This window comes from Chamaea fasciata, unplaced genomic scaffold (genome assembly GCF_029207755.1).
Source record: "Chamaea fasciata isolate MVZ Bird 193981 ecotype frontalis unplaced genomic scaffold, bChaFas1.0.hap1 SCAF_18, whole genome shotgun sequence".
Lineage (NCBI taxonomy): Eukaryota > Metazoa > Chordata > Aves > Passeriformes > Sylviidae > Chamaea > Chamaea fasciata.
In genome coordinates this window covers 5,755,570-5,773,807 of record NW_027094103.1, presented here as the reverse complement: position 1 = coordinate 5,773,807, position 18,238 = coordinate 5,755,570, and the positions used below count along the sequence as shown (strand labels likewise).

Sequence of the window (18,238 nt, the reverse complement as noted above, 5' to 3'; positions counted from 1 at the left end):
ATGAATAATGGACTACTAAAAGACTACTCAACAGGGAACCTTTCAATTGCATAAAATATAGGGAGATAAGGAAATTTCTCAGCGGTTCTGTGAAAGCTTTAAAGACAACCCGAGTTCAAATTAAAAAACTATTACAATCCCAGTTAATTCCCAGAGCTCTGTGAAAATAAAACTGTGCCACAAAGCCTTTGAGAGCAATTTTTATTAGGGTAGCAGAATGGACTTGCAGAAAGCCTATACCAGTACTCCTGGGTGTAGTTTCACCAGTGCGCTGCTTTCATTGTGGATGTTCAACTGCACGTTTAGAATTCAGCATGGCTTAGGGAACCAGAGAGAACAAGAGCTTGATTTCCTGAGTTATCATAGGACTTCGCACTTGGATTTCTCCTCCGCAGCCTTCAGCCACACAGGTGCCGGATCCCTTTGTTCAGAGGCTGTCCCAGACACGCCAGCACTTTGTTTACACGTCTCAGTTTAGCAATTGGACTATGAAGAACACACCAAGAGAACTGATAGCGAGCTGTGTCTTCGCGTGAGCTCAGCAGCTGGATGGGAGCGGCCGGTGCGGCTCGGCCGGAGTTCCTGCAGCCCGTCCGTCCCTTCCCGCGGCATCCGAGCACAGCCAGGCACACAGACGCAGTCTTTGACCTGAGAGGCTTTACAACCACAGAGTAACTATTGAGTAGCAACAAGGGCAGCAGACTAGTGCTACAGTTTCGTTTCAAATAAAATTTAGAGAATGGTAAGTTTCCATGCCAACGGACATGATCAAAGGTACAGTGACTCAGGTGATGCAGAAGTTACACACTTCGGTTTGACAGATAATTTGGCATTATTTTATTATGAATCTGAGTGAGCGTGAACGAAACAAAATCAGTACCAACTTTCTGCAAATGAAGACACAAAGATGTGAAATTTGGTAATAGTGCTCTCACAAGCCTGAAAACACTTAGGAAATGCAAGTTTCCGTAAATAAGGTGAATGTGGTTTAACTTTATTTACCTGCCAAAGAATCTGTCTAAGAACACTTAAACATAAAATTTCTTAGCTCCCTAACTTATAAAAAAATTTACTTTCAACAGAGGTGAGGTACTGGGCTGTCATTGTTTACACTAAATTGGAAATGAAAGCCAGAGGAGAGGGACGAATGAGGAAATAGCAAATACACAAGACATTAAAACCAAGAGAGATCTACTGCTTGACACACTAGTTCTGAAAGGTTGCAAAGGCAGAGGCTGCATTAAAACTGAATTTAGGAGTACAGGCAACCACCTAGGTGTCAGGGATTTTTTAACTCAGCTTCCTGCACATAGAAATGATATGTGCTCCCAGAGAGCAATGGATTTCTGGAAATAATCCATTCACTCAGTAGCAGACCCCAGCTGCAGAAGGGGAGACAGCAGGTTGACTGTGTGGCAGTTTGACTGTGGAGCTAGAATCACGCTCTGGGCTGGGGGGGAAAGGCAGCAGAAGCAGCAGAGACACGGCAGAGGATGCTCAGCTCTGAACAGAAAGGGCTCCCTTTCCTTCAGCATGCTCAGGAGTGCCCCGGGGGCTGCAGCTCCACCGCCACTGAGCACTCACTGAGTGCCCTGCCCCGTGTTTGAACACAGCAGCAGCAGCAGCCCAGCACACTGTCACACCTCAGTGCTCAGGCCTGGCAACGGCCACCCCACAAACACAGATGCTCCTGCTGCATTCTGAGGGAAAACGTTCAGAGACGACAGCGGCGCTGTCAGATTTAGTTCTTGAATTCAAAATTAACGATTCCAAAATAGTGATTTTAAACTCAAAAGACAGTTTTGTCACTTTGGTACCTCTTGGTCCCCAATTTCTGGAACTCTCCTGGATTGGTTGCAATGTTGTTCTGTGCACGTTTCCTGCTACTCTGCATGGGTACTAAGGATAGAAGTGAAGGAAGTTTGCAATCACATTCCACTACTTGTTGGCCACAGATTTTTTTCCAAAGTTTTCCAAGACCAGAAAATAAGCCATATTTTAATTCAATGACGCACACAAAAACTTGGGTTTCCCCGTTTAATAGACATTGGCCAGATTTACATCAGACCCAGACATTATTTCTGATTGATTTTGTGGGGTTGGATTTTGTTTATTATGTTACAAACTGAAGTTCAGGGGAACTTGAAACAAGTCCCACAAAGCACAGTGCAACATTTAGAAAGAAAAGTAAACGAAACTGCCAAACACTCAATCGTTTTCTGCTGGAACTGGGATATTTTTCCTAAGACATCACTTTGAGGAGGGGGTTAAAATTCCATGTATGAACTCAAGAGAGTGGGAACTGCAAGGAAAAATAAGAAATGACAGCCACAACCTTTTCAATTTAAGGGCAGAATATAAGTCTAAGATATTTTTGATAAATTCTGACAAGAAAAAGAAAACAGCATACTTTAAAGTATATTGAAGCAGTGATTTTTAAACAAAGAAAGCAGAACTAGAACATCTTAAATTTTAATCCTTTCTTTACAGGTTACCTAGCCCACTTTTGATTAAGAAAACTGTAGAAAGTTAGTAACAGCCACAAGTTCACACCGAAAGGTGGCACTTGTCAATTTTCCATAGAGTCCTGCTTTACGGGGTGTCTCAAATGCACTGCTCCGATCTTCTATCATAGGTTGCTGACAGCACTTGTGTCAGATTTTAGTCCACTGGTCGCTTCTCACCATATTTCTTTGTAAACTCTTCAGCGTTCTTACAGAATTTTTTACGGTCCTTAGAGTATTCTTCAGCTAGGTCAGCCCGGAGGGGGTGCTCGGGCTGTGGGTCATTCACCAGTGCTATGAGGGACTGGATTACTGTCAAAAGAAGTATAAATACCGTCAGAGACTGAGATGGTTCATTTTTTCAAAATCAAAATGTAAGCAAAATTCCCCTGTAAGGAAAGAGCTTTAACTGCATTTAAATACATCCCCATAAATCTCGGGCCTTTTCAAGCGCAGGGCGTGAGTAAGCTGCAGTGATATGCCAAGATTTAGTTCAATGACCATGAATGAACACCAGAAAAATCGTATTTGTAAACAAAATCAGCACGAATAGAGACCAAAGAGCACCACAAATTATTTCTCATGTAATGGGCATCCCATGTACAATCCTCTCCTATGGCTGAGAATGAATCAAATTTTCAGACAGGTTCACTGAGGGGATTGCGTAAAGATGGAATCTGCACCATGAAGAATTTCCCAACACCTGTCACAGTGACACAGCTGTGACTAAGCCTCTTCTGGAAACCCTTTTTTCCAGCCTTATTTCCCTATGATTCTTATTTCTCCTATGAACAGCAGGCAAGTTTTCCCTTTACTCCCAAATGCCCAAGGTAGAGATGCACTGGGCAAACGACGAGGTGAGAGTGGCAAGGTGCTCACAGCAATGTCACCAATGTCCCTGTCTCTTTCCAAAGAAAAGTCATTCTTCAGGAAACGGAAATGCACCTGACATTTACACAGCAAACCTCACACCCCACAGTGCCATTTATTGCTACACTTTTCTCACACACATCCTCACAGCCACTGGAAGCTCACAAGATCAGGAGTCCCACTGCCCAGCCACCCGAAGGTGTCAGTGTTCCTGGGCAGGAGTGCAGGTTCATACAATGATGATCACTCCAGCAGATGCTGGAACACCAGAGTGGCTTCGTTTGGGGCACTGATCTCAGTCTTTTCCACCCATGAACAAACTTCAAAACAAGTACTCAAAGCCAGGCTCAAATCTGATGTTTGTCTCTAAACTGCTAAACAGGAACATTTCTTGCCACGAATCCGAGTTTAAACTGCAACAAACCATCCAAGGAATGTACAATTGATACCAGCTTCCTTCACAGCAACTCACCAGTCCTGGCCTGACAACAACTGCCATCGCATTGCTAAAACCAGAAGTGGCAATGCCTTCTCACTGAGCAAGGCATGCAAAAACACTGCAGAGAAAATGTCTGTTCAATAACCTGAACAACAGTAACAAGGCAGAAAAACCAGGCGTGGCAGAACAGGAGCTGCCTCAATACCCAGCGTTTGAAACCATCCTGCCATAACAGTTGTTTTTAATATTAAACATAAATTAACAAAAAGTACAGCAGGAAGATGCACATTTAGTATGTGAAAGGTAAGTTAATGATTTATGAACTTAATCTCTTCACTTTTCTGCCACCTGTGTGAACAAAACCAATCACTTTGATGCTGTACCAACTATGTCGCATTATTTCATTGAGAAAAGCTGAGAGTGATTTTTCAGTGCAGAAGAAATCTGAAGAAAAAGGAATAGACACTGAAGCAGGGTTTTAGTAACTTTGTCACAGGTTCATACAGCCATGTAGCAACAACAGATGTTGACACTAAAACAACTTATTGAAGAAAGACTTCAGACAAACAAAAAATCACAACTCAACAGACCTGGAGATATTTGCAGTATTTTGATACCCAGGATCGGTTCCACATTTTGACTTTAGCACAGCTTTTATTCACTCTTTCAGATAAAAAGGGAATTGCTACTTCTCAGGAGACACTGACTATGTCCTGCACGCAAACAACTGTTTCAGTAGTTCCAGCTAATGGCAGCTTGTTTTTCAAGCTGGGTAGAGACATCCAAGTCCTTCAGTTAATTAGCAAGGGCTGACAGCACCAAGACACGGCTGCTGAGGTGCGGAACAGAACAGAAACCTTCCACATGTTCTCCTCTCTCCCGAGGACCTTTGTCCTGCATAATCAGGGATAAATCTACAACAAATCTAAGATCTTGGCCATCCTATTTCACAGGTTCTTTTTGCTGCCACCTCCATTTTCACCAACATTCACCTGCTTCATCTCTTCTAAAACAACTACAGGAATTTTCCACAATCACACAACTGGAAGTACTTTCTTTGGCATGCAGGGGTACACAGAAAAAAGAAACCTTAAGTACAGCGTGGTTTCCTGTCAGGAACACAGACCATGTGAAAATAACCTTAAAGAAGAGCCTGGAAGAGAGAAGTATTTTCTCCTATGGAACAAGATACTTTCAGTGTCACTGAAGCTCCAGCACTGCCCTAAACTGCTACTCATTTGAATTAATACTCTTAAAAAAATAAGCACTTTTTTGCAAGGATGCTTGCTTTCTATATGTATAATAACAAAAGCTTAATACCCAACTAATCATTACTTGCCAGACAACACAAAATTCTCACCCCAACAACCCATGCAAGCAACAACAGAAAACAACCCTACTTATACTGCACTTAAGTCTGCCACAGAACCTGACAAAATTTTTCCTTACAATCTTTAGATTCTTATCAAAGACACACAACAAGCCCAACAGCAATGATTTTTTAAGAACTGCAAATTAACCTGTGGTATTATTTCAGATTTTGTTTAAGACTCCTGTGGTATTTCAAGCTGTACGTTCAGATCACTGAACCACATGGCAATTATAAAATATAGAAAGCCTTGGGGGTTTTGACCCTTTCTTTCAAACATCCAAGAATTTACTGAACACCTTTGGATTCTAAAGTCACTGTTTAAGAAGAAACAGAGAATAACCCCCCACACAAACTACCAGCAAAATTGTAAAGTATGCCAAGGACACTTCCTTAATAAACTCCTTAGTCATGAAGAGTTTTGTGGTTTCCTGGAGGTGGAAATGCCACTTCAGTGCCAGTACCTCCCATTGCAGTAACAAAATGAGATTCCACAAGAGTTGTACTCAGTGCTCACCACACGTGATTCATGACACAACCCTTACAATGAATATTCCCTCAGAGCACTGAGAAGCTGACAAGGGAAACATCATTAGCTTTAAATTCAAACACTCCACAGAGTTTCTCAGTACTCAGTTCTTTCTCCACACGGAGTCCTACCTTGGTCAGTTTTGGTTGCTGGCTTCCAGTTTTCAGCACTAATTACTGGCAGACAAACCTGCCCCTTTTCATCGATGTTAGGGTGATAGATCTTTGTTTTAAATGTAATCTTAGGAGGTTTGAATGGATATTCTGCTGGGAAGTTGATTTCAATTCTGAAGGCTCCTTTATCATATGGAGGATTGTCCTGCAAGAAGAAGACAGAATGTCAAGATTGTGGCACGTGCTAATGGCTACAAGTGAAAAGCAGCATGGTACAGACTTGGGTTTCTTTGATCTCTTGAATGACCTCTTTGAAAGGCATTTTCTACCAACGCTACTGCCAGGTTTATGTGTCAGGAAACATCCAAACCTATGTGAGAGGCAATACAACCTGCATTTGCATCCACTCTGGAAAAAGCGGGTTGCCATTGTCCTACAGCTGGCTGACATTTCTATGGGCAAGAAAGCATCAGCTCCGTTTACTTCCAACTCAAGGCCCTCTCCAGTAAGGAGGAGTTTTATTCCCGGCTTTGTGTTTCAAAAAACATAGTAAACCCTTTCCAAGACACCAACAGCAAGCCTGACAAGGGAAATGGGTTTCTGAACAGTTATTCTGTGTGTCTCACAACATGGTGGCATGAACAGCAATGCCGTTTGGTTTGCCAGATCTCCCTAAATGTTTCGAGAAGGTTTTTGTGCTGACTACACAGAAATCTGCTGAGCATTCATTGGTACTAAAGATAGATATTCACTGTGTTTGCTGATGAGAACATTCTGAATTTGTATGCAGTTTTAGCACCCACTCTTATCAGATCAGTTCTGAAGGAGCAGGATGAGAGAACTGTGAAGTGAGCAAAGCAGTTCTTCATGCTGAAACAGAAAAAACAATGCCCAGAATTTCACTTGGAAAAACCTGTTAGACTATTGATACTGATGCTTCAGATGCTGCGCAAGAGAAGAAGAACAAAAATAAACTATTGCTACATTTAAAGCCTATGAAAGTATCATCGTGCACTGAAAACAGTAACTATGGAATGAAGCCTTTCCAAACACTCTGGGAACAAGAACCAAAGGATGAGAGTTTCCAGTTGGTGTAAAGTATAATCACACACATTCTTCATTAGCAACCAGACCCTTCTCTGCAATCAATTCCACTCCAGAATTTACCAATATTTGGGGGTGGGGAGCATTCTATTAAAATATTTGTCAACAGAAAACGTTTCATTTTAGGCTCATCCATGTGGAGAATCTGGCTGTGTGTTTGTAAGAAATACAGCAATTTATGCCAGGGGCAGAGGCAACTACAGAAGCTTTAAAATCACTTTTTACCCAAGCAATCCTAAAACCTTTGGAAGCTGAACTAGTAACTTGTGGTGGTGGTGACAACTTAGGCAGTCACTGCCCTCTTCCCCCACAGCTCAATTGTTCTTGCCTCCATCACATGCTGTAATTTGTGAGGATATTCCGTGAACTGGCATGAGAAGTGACCTGCCTTAAAAACATCCACTTGCTTCTCTGTACCTCTGACATGAATAAGGAGCCTGGGCTACATAGTCTCGTTTTGATGTTGAAATCAGTTTACCTTGCCACCCACAGGACACAAAGTCCTTCATGCTACAATTTAGAACAGGAAAAGATGTTGACCAAATTGAAGTATCTTCCATTTGTTTCTCAATTGAGTGAGCACCATTAAAAACTAACATTTGTTCTGAAGAACAAAATAAGTTACAAACAAGAGCTTTTAAAGCTTCACAGCTCACCTTTACATTATCTTGTTATTAAAATAACAAGCATTATCTTTCACACCTTCAGTAAGCAGCTGACCAAGAAATGCCCAGTTATAGCGTTTAATAATCAGTAACTGGTTAGTCCTACTGAAATATGTGTCTTTAAACCCTAAGTAAGAACATTTGCTAAAATGGAAACAGCATGTGAAGCAAAAACACAGAGAAAAAAGTTTAACTGTCAATGAGCTCATGAATTGCATTTTAAAGCCATCAACTCTGGTACCAAAAATAGCTGAAGAGACAGCAACACTAAAACATCTATAGCATAACCTCAGGATAAAAACATATTACTCTTTGAACACAAAGAACAGATTTGAAATTACTACAGGAAGCGTAATTTCATAACAAAGTTCTCCCTTAACTATACCAGCAGTGAATTTGAGGCTATTTCCCCTGTAACAGGACATTTAACAAACCAAAAAGCAGGTCTGGAGCACAGTTCACTGTACCAACATTTAAACACTTGCGATGCTGCACAGCTTTGCAAAACAAACACCATGCTCATCCTCTGTCGAGCAGAAACTGTTAAAAATAGCGGCTGTACACTGCACATTCCTAATCTTAACAGGAATAAACAAGAATTTTTGTGTTTTGTGTTTATTAGTCATATTTACCAAGCTTATACTGCTTCAAAGTATTATCAAAGCACTAAACTGTTACACATGAAGCACAAAGTGGCTGATGAAAGCAAGTTGCTCCTCAGCTCTGTCAAATTTCTGTGTCAGATGCTGCTGGCTTTGTTTGCAGGAGCAGTGTCAGCCACTCCAAGGAATCACTCGCAGGCACAGAAGTAAACAGCAAACTTAATGTATTCCAGGGCATTTAAAGTGCAAAGGCGCAGCCATTCCCTCAGCCTGTGCCATGTGACTAAGGAGGCAGAGGCACTGCCACAGAGATGTCTCAAAGTCTTACTCATGTAATAAAAAGACAGACTTACACTGGTTGGGGAGGCTCTGGCAGCACCCACAGAAAACCACAACTGCTTCCCCCATGGCCCATCCCCTGCTGCTGCAGACTAAAAATAGCTCTTAAAACCAAGCCAGCCACTTCCCACTGCTATGGGCCACAGCAGTGGGAAATACAAGGGGTGAAAATCCAAGTGACTTTCAACCAAGAAATCAACACATCACATTTCTTGCCTTCCCCTTAGTAACAAATCTCTCTCTATTTGACTAATAAAATGGTTATCTAATTTGATGAAACATTCCCTAAGAAGACTGTAGTGCTTTTAAAAAAATTAAGTGGAATAGGTTTATTCTGGCACTAACTAATGCCTAAATAAAGATATCACTTTCTTTTAAAGAGCTCACTTTGGAAAATCCAAACCTTTTCCTTCCATCGAATTTTTCCCAATATTCAGTTTTATCCTAGTAATAAATCTCATAAATTAAAAAAAAACCCCACCTATTAAGGAGTAAAAGTATTTCATAATTCCTTTTTTCCCCCCTATGATCATGTATGTTTTGTACTTCAGGCTTAATGCAAAAGCAAACTTCACTTGGTTCTCCTTTCCAACACCTCTCCCAGCAGCCCATCGTGGAGCTCCGGCCTGAAGCCCAGGCCTACAATAACCAGTCCCTTCATGGTCACCAGCAGCAATACTGAGCTGGGGATTTATGAGATACAAACGATCCTCATTTTATTTTAAAGCTCATAAGGAGTAGTCTATACTCACAGGAACAATAAGCCCTTGCCAGGTCAATAAATTAGCTTCATCAACCTGGATATTACGGAAGTTTTTCATTCCACATTTGCGGATTTCTTCAAGCTCCTGAAAAGCAAAGCAAAGTGTTAAATGTGAGTTAATAACTGTATTAAGCAAGATGGTCACATTTATTTTTCAAAATGCTTAAAGGTCAGTGTGGGTTTCTTTAATTAGTGGCGGCAACCCACATAAATGAGAAATAAAATTTTGTACCTCTAAAAAGTAAAATTCTCTGAGATATTAAAACCCTTCTTTTCTGATATGTGAAGGAACACACAAAAATGTCTTGCTATTAAGAAGACACTATGAAGCAGAAGTATTAAAAAACTCCATTTAAAAACGTTTTTCTATCTCAAATGCAAATCAGTGCCTTTGGTCACAGACTATTGATAATACTCTGAGGTGCAGAAATAAAATGCATCGTAGGATTTGTGTGAAGGAGAACAGTGATTTGGAAGAACTATTTCATAATAGTTTTAACCAGGGATAAAACCACAGAACAGGCCAATTATTTCAACTGAAAATGAACAAATTCCTGCATGAACAGCTTAAACTGATCCAAACCCAGAAAAACATCAATCTAAGCCAAACAAGCCTTGTTTAGAGCAGTAACTTGAAAAAATTCAGCTTTCTCTCGGTTTAGTACCACCTCAAAGCTCACAGTACACATTAGGATTCCTCTCTTTAAAGCTGTGTCAGTCTTGAGCAAGGTTATCTTCCTGCACCAGTTGAACTATTTTTAATCAGTTAGCCAACCAGGTATCACCAAAAATAAGCATTTCAGCATTTTTGTATTTAAAATGACATATAAGCCCTACTGTAGGGTCTGTTTCCTGGAGTATTTCATAAGACCTAAAAAGAAACACTTCCAAGGTTTCACTTTTATTTCCCCCACAATTACAGTCCTTTGTGGTTGAACTCTGCCATTTTATCTTTAAAGAGAATTGAACCAAATATGAATTCAAACATCATCCACAGCAAAACATAAAAGTTTCCCAGCCCTTTCAAAGCTGCAGCACATGCCTGGTGGCTGCATAGGTTTGGAAAAATATTGCTTATACAGCAGCACTGGGGTGCTCTGACAGTGCTCTGCACTGGGTGCAGGCACCTTGCAAAATTAGCTTGGCTATAATTACGATAAACCCACCAATTACGAGCAATGGAAAACAAAAGAGATCAGTTTTCCTGCTACAAGTGCTGTACTGCCCATGGTTTGTTTTCTAAAATAGTTCTGTGTTCATCTTGGATCCAACCTTCCTGCACTTGACAGGCAGATTTCATACTTGCAGTAACCTCTTGCATAAATTCAGCATCATGATAAAATTCAAACCCAAAGGGAAAACGAGAATTCCAAATGCACGTGAAACAAAAATCACCAGAGCCACATATCAGCAAATGAACATCTCTGTTCCTACCCACTGCCCCTACTAAAGCAAGAGCATACTCTGAAGACAGAAGTTTAACCTTGGAGGCTTGGATACTGAACTGATGCCTAACACTATCTTCATGACACTGACTTTTTAGTTTAGACCCGTGGAATAATCCCTAAATTCCACTGCTGCTCGATTTATGCAATGTCACAGACAGTTTGGCTGGGTTTTTTTGGTTTTTTTTTTTTTTTTTAAGAGCTAAGAGGATTATCCTATTTCCTAAGAGCAGGAAAACATAAAACCCCCCCAAAAATAATCCCATGAAGCATATTTATAGGGATAGAGAGCAACCCAAAATATTCCAAAGAAAATAACCTTTATGATGGCAGCTCTAAGAGGTGCTTTCCCATCACTCAGAGTGCCCCGAGTGCTCCTGCACAAGCAGCAGCTCAGGGAGAGCCGGGCACATCCCGGGCTGACTCTGCCCTGCCGGGGTCAGGAGAGGAACTTGCTGTGAACTGAGTCCTGCTGCTCACTCCCATCACACACAACTGTGAAACCACTGCTCCACAGCATGGAAAAGGAGTAAATTCCACTCTACGCTAGATGGAACACATCAAACACTGAGATCACAATAAGCTAATTTTGTAGGTATTTAAGCATGAATAAATGTGCATCACCAAAGTGCCTTCGCTCCAAAACCAGGCAAGGAAAATGGCTTTAGACTATTTTCTAGTTACTACAGTAAAAACGTGCACATGACAGAAATCTCCCCCATTATGCCCAGTGGGACTGCAGCTTCCATGCAGGAGCTTTTGTCCCAGGTTCAGACAATAGCACTGTACCGCTGCTGGCCCACAGAACAATTGTCCACACGCAGAAAAAGGAAGGACTATGACTCTATAATTCAGGTATGTTATTAAGCTAATAAAACAAATTAGAAAAGCATGGCTTCACGTTGCTGGAAAATCGAACACCTACATTTTATAGTTAAGATTCAGGTTAAAAAACTGTATGCTGAATTAAGAAATGCATGAATCCCATACAGAGATCAATATAAAATTGTCAAACTTTGTATGCCATCAATGAAAAGTTAAATATGCAAATTGTTTCCCACTTCTTCTCAAGTCCATTATATGAGAGAGGGAATTAAACAGTAGAGAGGCACTAAACTTGACAAAAATTCCTCAGGCCGTCTTCGTCTTTAAACGGACACGTGAGGCCTTTGCAGGACAGCGCTTCCAAAGGCAAGCCGCGGTGACGGCCGGAGTGCGGCGGGCCGCGCTCTGCCCTTGTCCCGCGGGACGAGCCGCCAGGGAGGGCAGGGATAACCGGCGGCTCCTCAGCGCCCCACACGCAGCCCAGCCGGGACTGCAGAGGGCACGCACCTCAGCTCCGGGCTTGCACAGATTGAATTTATACCAGAAATGACTTTTCGTATACTACAGGAGTGTTTCGGACTTTGTGTGTCACTCCAAATGAATCAGCTTCGTTTACAAACAGCTTTTCCCACTCCTGTCCCCACAAGGGCAGTGTAACACAGGCCGCGCTTTCAGGAGTGGTAACAGCTTCACCATTCACAATTTAAGGGTGTGAGGGGAGGTTGTTTTGGTTTTTTTTCTTCTGGCAACTGCCAAAACCCATAATAAAGATCTAACTGCTTCAGGGCTAGGGAGGCAGACACAACTGCAGTATAAAAGTGCTGTTAAAAAAGTGAATGAGATACTAAATACTTTCAAGCAGCACAGATTAAAAACTAACAATACGTTTAACATGGGCATGAGCAACTCCAAAGGGACAAAAACTACTTTATGAGGTAAAAGGATACAGTCCAGATATTTATTTCAAAGTAATACTTATGAGTCTAGGCAGACAGTAAATAGATTAATTCCTTTTCTTGTTCTCCACCCCTTAATTTTGTCAAGTAACATAATTAAAGGAGCATAAGAGGAGCATAACTAAAGGTTAGATGACTGCAGTGAAAATTTCAATCAATCTTCATTCCCCACTCCTTTATCAACCTTGCATGTGACCTTGCTGCATTGGTTTATCCACTTGAAAAGTCTTATTTAGTTCATGGGGCTTTCCTGAGAGATGATGTTTGTAATTTGGAAATGTTCAGACAAAGTGTTATACACAGCACATGAAATGGAGACAACACTGTTCCAGAGGTGGTACGTGGTACCTGATCTTCAAGCACATAAGGCTGAAGGTAGTCACAAAAGTACGTACTACTTCTCATATATAAGCATTAAAGGTTTAAAACTGTCATTTTCAATACTGTTGTAATCGTTTGTTCAAATCAAAAATTTAAATGTTTGAAAGTAGAAAGAAAAGCAATATCATCTTAAAATGTAGCAAAGTCTTTTTAAAACCTCCAGCTGTTTTGTCCGTGCATCTTTCAAGTTTTGTGACTTCTCTAAAAACCCAAGGCAGACAGGAAAATGCAGTGAAGGCAAACACTTGTAAGATGCAATCCCAGAATACGGGAATAAGTGTAAGAGCTCACACTGACTTTAGTAAGTTTTGCATCAAGCCCAGAATGCTACTAAATTCACAAAGAAAACCAAAAGTCTCCTGAAATAACTCTAAACCATTATTACAATTTATATTTATCTGTTTATGAACACATTCTCAAAAAAATGCCTGTAAGTCAAACAGGCTCCAAAACACCGATCAGGAACTGGCCAGTTTCACTTTCTGGATTTACAGTACAGAGAAGTCCTACTAAAACCTTAAAATCTGATCCTACCACACACACACACACAAAAATCCATCACAAACCCAGCCAAAACCAGAAATAGAACCAGCAGTAAGCTTCCTCTGCAACATTACAACCCTGTATACTCACTTTTTATTGACTGAGCAATTCTACTTTTTGGCAAAGTCTTTTCATTTGTTTAAAAATCCTTTTGTCAATTCTCAGTTTCAAAAAGGGAAAAATGCATTGATATTCTCACTTCTGCCTAAGGACAACCATATGTTGCTCAAAACCACACTTCCCGTGTTACTAAGAACTGAAGTTTGGATCAATTTAGAATTATTTTTCAAGCATCAGAGTTGTTTAAAACTCCTTTATTTGGGAGCACTACAATGTTTACAGCATCCTGGAGATTGCAGGCCACCTACCTGGGTGTGGTCCCATGTTTGTATTTTATCATGGACTTCAACAGTTGCATAAATGTTTGACTATGCAACTATGGAAGCAGAATAAAAACAAAAAAATTAAAATAACTGAGTATGTATCTCACTTCCTATGTGAAGTGTTATTTACTCTTTAGATTGGTTTTCAATTCCTATCACTAAAGGTACTTTTGAATATGTAAAAACCAGGAAAGCAAAGCATGGCTCTTACAGACACCTGAGCTCCATCGCAGGCAGTCACCACGGAAGGGCCCAGCTCCACCCCTGGGGCAGCAGAGCCTTCCCCAAGAGCACCCAGACCCTGTGGAGGGGCAGCTCAGCACCACAGGCTGCATTTCCCCTGCAGGGGCTGGGAGTGTCCCTCTGCACCTCCCCACATGCAGATCCAGCATGGAGAACACCTTTCACATTACTGGGTGGCAACTCTGCAAAGTCTTTCCTTGAAGACTCTGGCACGTCCATGTTCCCCATCATACAGCCTGGAGACAATCTCCTTTCTATGAGAAAGGGCCATGAAGCCCAGCACCCCCTTCAAAGAGAAGCCTTAGATCCTCTCCTCAGTATAATCAATCCATATTTGCTGTTTTAACCCTGAGACACTGTCCACAACATCACATCCTTGACAAAGAGTCATTCCCACTGGTCACATTTCACAAGGAGTCAGGATTCTGCAACTGGGGCTCTTTGAAGAGGTGGAATGGTGGCTCACAGATCACACCTCCACCTCAGATGTCACCGGAATATGAGTCATTAGCCGTGTTTATTTCATGTTTTTGCTAAGCTAGGTGTGCTCCTGGAAGGGCACACCTCCCCGCAGCTGCTGTGAATCAGGGGAGAAGACATCAGGTAGATGGCACCATTTGATGGGATAAAGCCCGGCAAAAAGAGGCCAGAAAAAAAGGTCTTTGGCCTAGGGAAGGTGATTTGTTCAAACACACCCTCAGATAACAAGCCAATCTTGTTGTCTTTATAACTTGAATTCACGTTTAGAACTGAACAGCACAAGTGCAACGGCAAAATCTGTAATGCTTGTTTCAAACAGAGGTTTGTGAACTCCAGATGCAAATGGCTTCCCCAAGAGGAAAAGGGTTTCCATTCCCACCTGGACAGTGGACACGGCTCCCTGTTCTCCACAGGCAGACTGGGAGTTATTGTGGATGTACTGCATCCAGCCTCTTTGAGCCATGGTGATTAATATGAATAACTATGATGCATGACTTGAGTCCAGAAAAAATGCAGTACTTCAAAATGTTGGCAAGGCCTTAAGGAAATGGGGATTGCTTAATTTTATACAGCTATAAAAGGTTTAAGGTTTAGTCTCGTTTATCAAAGACAAGCTTGATTATTTTGCTCAAAGAAAAGACAGTTAATGCTTATCCTAAATTATTTTAAAGGTATTTGACTGACACAGTGAAAAACCGTATTTCCTTTAGTTATAATCACTCATCACTCCAAGCCCCTGACAAAGACACCCCCAAGACTCTTCCCAAACACAAAACTTCACCAGTGAAAGACTTTAAATCGAAGTCCCTGTGAACGTGGGCCTTTAACAGGGATATTAGGTGGATACACGTGTGAGTCTGGACCTTCACATCATGCTGCAGCAATCCCGATGACATCATCCCCACTCTAAAAGGGAGCTCCACTTTGTTCCTACCGAGATGAATGGCAAAAGCAGAGCCTTTAGGGCTGCCTTGACTGCCCAGAGCAGGGAGGGAACTGCTGATTTCACAGCCTCTGCAAGTTGTGGGACGGAGCACCCCACAGCTGCCGAACTGCATCAACCCCACACACACCATGAACCACAAGCAGATATTAGGCAACAAAGACAAAAGTGAAAATAGAATAGGTAAGTTATCAATATCTCCTTCATTGCCACACCACTCCCTCCAAGAAACAACTGCCACACCAATTTTCTAGAAAATAAGGTCACATTATCAAAACTCCTTTTAAGTCTGAAGTACAAACTAATGTTTCAGAAGTATAGTGAAAATGAGGAGGGGGGCTGAAAAGTAAGAGGCACTGAAAATATTAAGAACATTTTTTCTTGCCTTTCAGATTTTTATTTCCTATTTTAAATTAACAAAAAAAAGTTGAAAATATATATTATTACTATCAGAATAATTAATGGGTTTTTTTTCAGAACAGGCAGAAAACCTGCCTTACTTAAGTAGTAAACAACTATTTAATTTTATATCTGAAACTAAGGGAAACCTTATTTGCGCATAAAGCAACAGACATAATGATTATGATACTAAAGCCCTGAGAAAATATAGAGCTATCAAAAATGAAATAAAAAATGAGTTCCATCTCACCAGGATCCTTAAGGACAATTAAATGTTTATGCCTACTGATTTTTAATATATATGAATGACACTACACACAATCTATCTACTATTTAATTTTTAAATGCTCCAACAAAATGAGTCTTACAGAAGCACTGCTGAGCCATTGGTTTCCTCTAAAATACCCAAGTTATAATGGTTATTTATATATCTGCACCATTAAGGAAATGCAACTTCAGGACGTGCCATGAGCATGTCCTGGTGAAATCCCAGCCCTACTCGGGGTCCATGTCCTTCAAGGCAGCTGTAAAACTGCTATTAAAGGATTAAGTTTAACAGAATCACCCAAGTATCAGTCAAATGCCAGTGCTGGGCTGCTCTGCACCTCACAGGGGCAGGGGTTTTAATGAGGGTGAAACATTGCTCAACACTCACGGGGTCTTTCCCCTCCATTTCCCAGGACTGGCCTGTAAAGTTCATTGATTTCCCCACAGGCACTCTGCATGCAAATCTGGGTTCTGCCACGGCATTTTACAGATGAATAAATTTCATGCCACTATGTACGTGTGTCCTAGGCACACCTCACTGCTTACAGTTTGTGATGTTAATTGGCAATTATATACAGCACATCAAATAAATTTGTGTGCTTTGGGGGCAATGGTTACAATTTTCCTTCTAAAGAAGCACCTCCCTCCTCAAAGAAAACAACGAGAAACACAATCCCGAGTGGTATTTAACCACAAAGTAGACGTGCTCTCGGTTACAGCCCAAGCGGGGCCGAGTTTCCATTTCCAAGTATCATCCACGGTTCAGAACAAATAAAGAGTGAAGACAAAAACATTACCACGTCCGCAGCGAATGAAGAAACTTCTGAACCCAGGTCCATGTTTCTGTATGATAAGCCTCTTACTCATACAAGGAAGAGGTTACTCTCCGAAACAACGAGAACGAAATTATTTCATCCCTGGGCGTCTGGGGACGGTTCCTCACCGGGGCGAGCGCGGGGGAGCGGCGAACCTCCTCCCGCAGGGAGGGAGGGAGGGAAGGAGGGAGGAGAGGGCGCTTCCCCGCCGAGCCCTCCCGCCGCCCCGGGGATGCCCCGGCCCCGGGCGGCGGCGTTTCCTTCCCCCCGTCCCTTCCTCTTTGCTTAGTCACCCTGGAGCCCCCCGAGCGAGGGGGTCGGGGCGGCCCGCGGCTCCCGCCCCGCGCCGCCGCCCGGCCCCGGGCGGCAGCCGGGCCCGCGGGGCGCCGCCGGAGCGCGGGGCGGCGGCGGCGGGGGGGCGGCGCGGCCCCTCACGGCCGCGGCCCGAGTGCCGGCTGCTCCCGCTCCGGCCGCTCGGGCGCGGGGCGCCGCCGAGGGGCGCGGAAGAGGCCGCCCCGCCGGGGCGCGGCGGGGGAGGCGGCCCCGCGCCGCCGGAGGGGCCCGGGGCGGAGGGGCAGCCGCGGGAGCCGGGGCCGCCCGCCCGGCGGCCCTGCCCGGCGCTGTTACCTTCATCAGCCTCCTGCTGGCCGCCATCTTGGCTCTGCTGCTGCGCCCCACAATGCATCGCGGCGCGGGCCGGCCGCTAAACCCTGCGCTTCCTGGGGCGGGGCGGGGCGGGGCGGGGCGTGGGCTCGGCTCGGCCCGGCTCGGCTCGGCTCGGCCCGGCTCGGCTCGGCCCGGCTCGGCCCGGCTCGGCTCGGCCCGGCCCGGCCCGGCCCGGCTCGGCTCGGCCCGGCCCGGCCCGGCCCGGCTCGGCTCGGCCCGGCTCGGCCCGGCCCGGCCCGGCCCGGCCCGGCCCGGCCCGGCTCGGCCCGGCCCGGCTCGGCCCGGCTCGGCCCGGCCCGGCCCGGCTCGGCTCGGCTCGGCTCGGCCCGGCCCGGCTCGGCTCGGCTCGGCCCGGCCCGGCCCGGCCCCCGCCGCCCTGAGGTGGCTGCGGTGCCTTTTCAATCACCAACCACTGATTTCAAAGTGTTGCTGTGCCTTTTTACTGTGCATCCCCCAAATTCGGTACCGTCTTCCTCGGCGGGGAAGAGACAACCACCTGTAGTTACAGGCTTTCTCAAACAAGCCCATATCCTCTTCATACGCTTTATTTCTTAGTTTCTTCAAATACTCTGAAGGGAGAGGGAAGGGCGGTTTC

At 43.6% G+C, this 18,238-nt stretch overlaps 1 protein-coding gene across 2 annotated transcripts; it reads right to left on the bottom strand.

The window, feature by feature from the left end:
• Window positions 1-182: 182 nt before the first annotated feature.
• UBE2L3 (ubiquitin conjugating enzyme E2 L3) lies at window positions 183-17,667 on the bottom strand. 2 transcript variants are annotated; one of them, XM_066199899.1, is made up of 4 exons: window positions 17,605-17,667; window positions 9,287-9,382; window positions 5,843-6,029; window positions 183-2,816 (listed from the first exon to the last, which is right to left on the bottom strand). In XM_066199899.1, the coding sequence occupies exons 1-4, from the start codon at window positions 17,629-17,631 to the stop codon at window positions 2,662-2,664; spliced, it is 465 nt and encodes a 154-aa protein (XP_066055996.1). In that variant the 5' UTR covers window positions 17,632-17,667; the 3' UTR covers window positions 183-2,661. The 2 variants fall into 2 exon arrangements, with proteins under 2 accessions (XP_066055996.1, XP_066055995.1); XM_066199898.1 differs by lacking the exon at window positions 17,605-17,667 and adding an exon at window positions 16,960-17,049.
• Window positions 17,668-18,238: the final 571 nt, after the last annotated feature.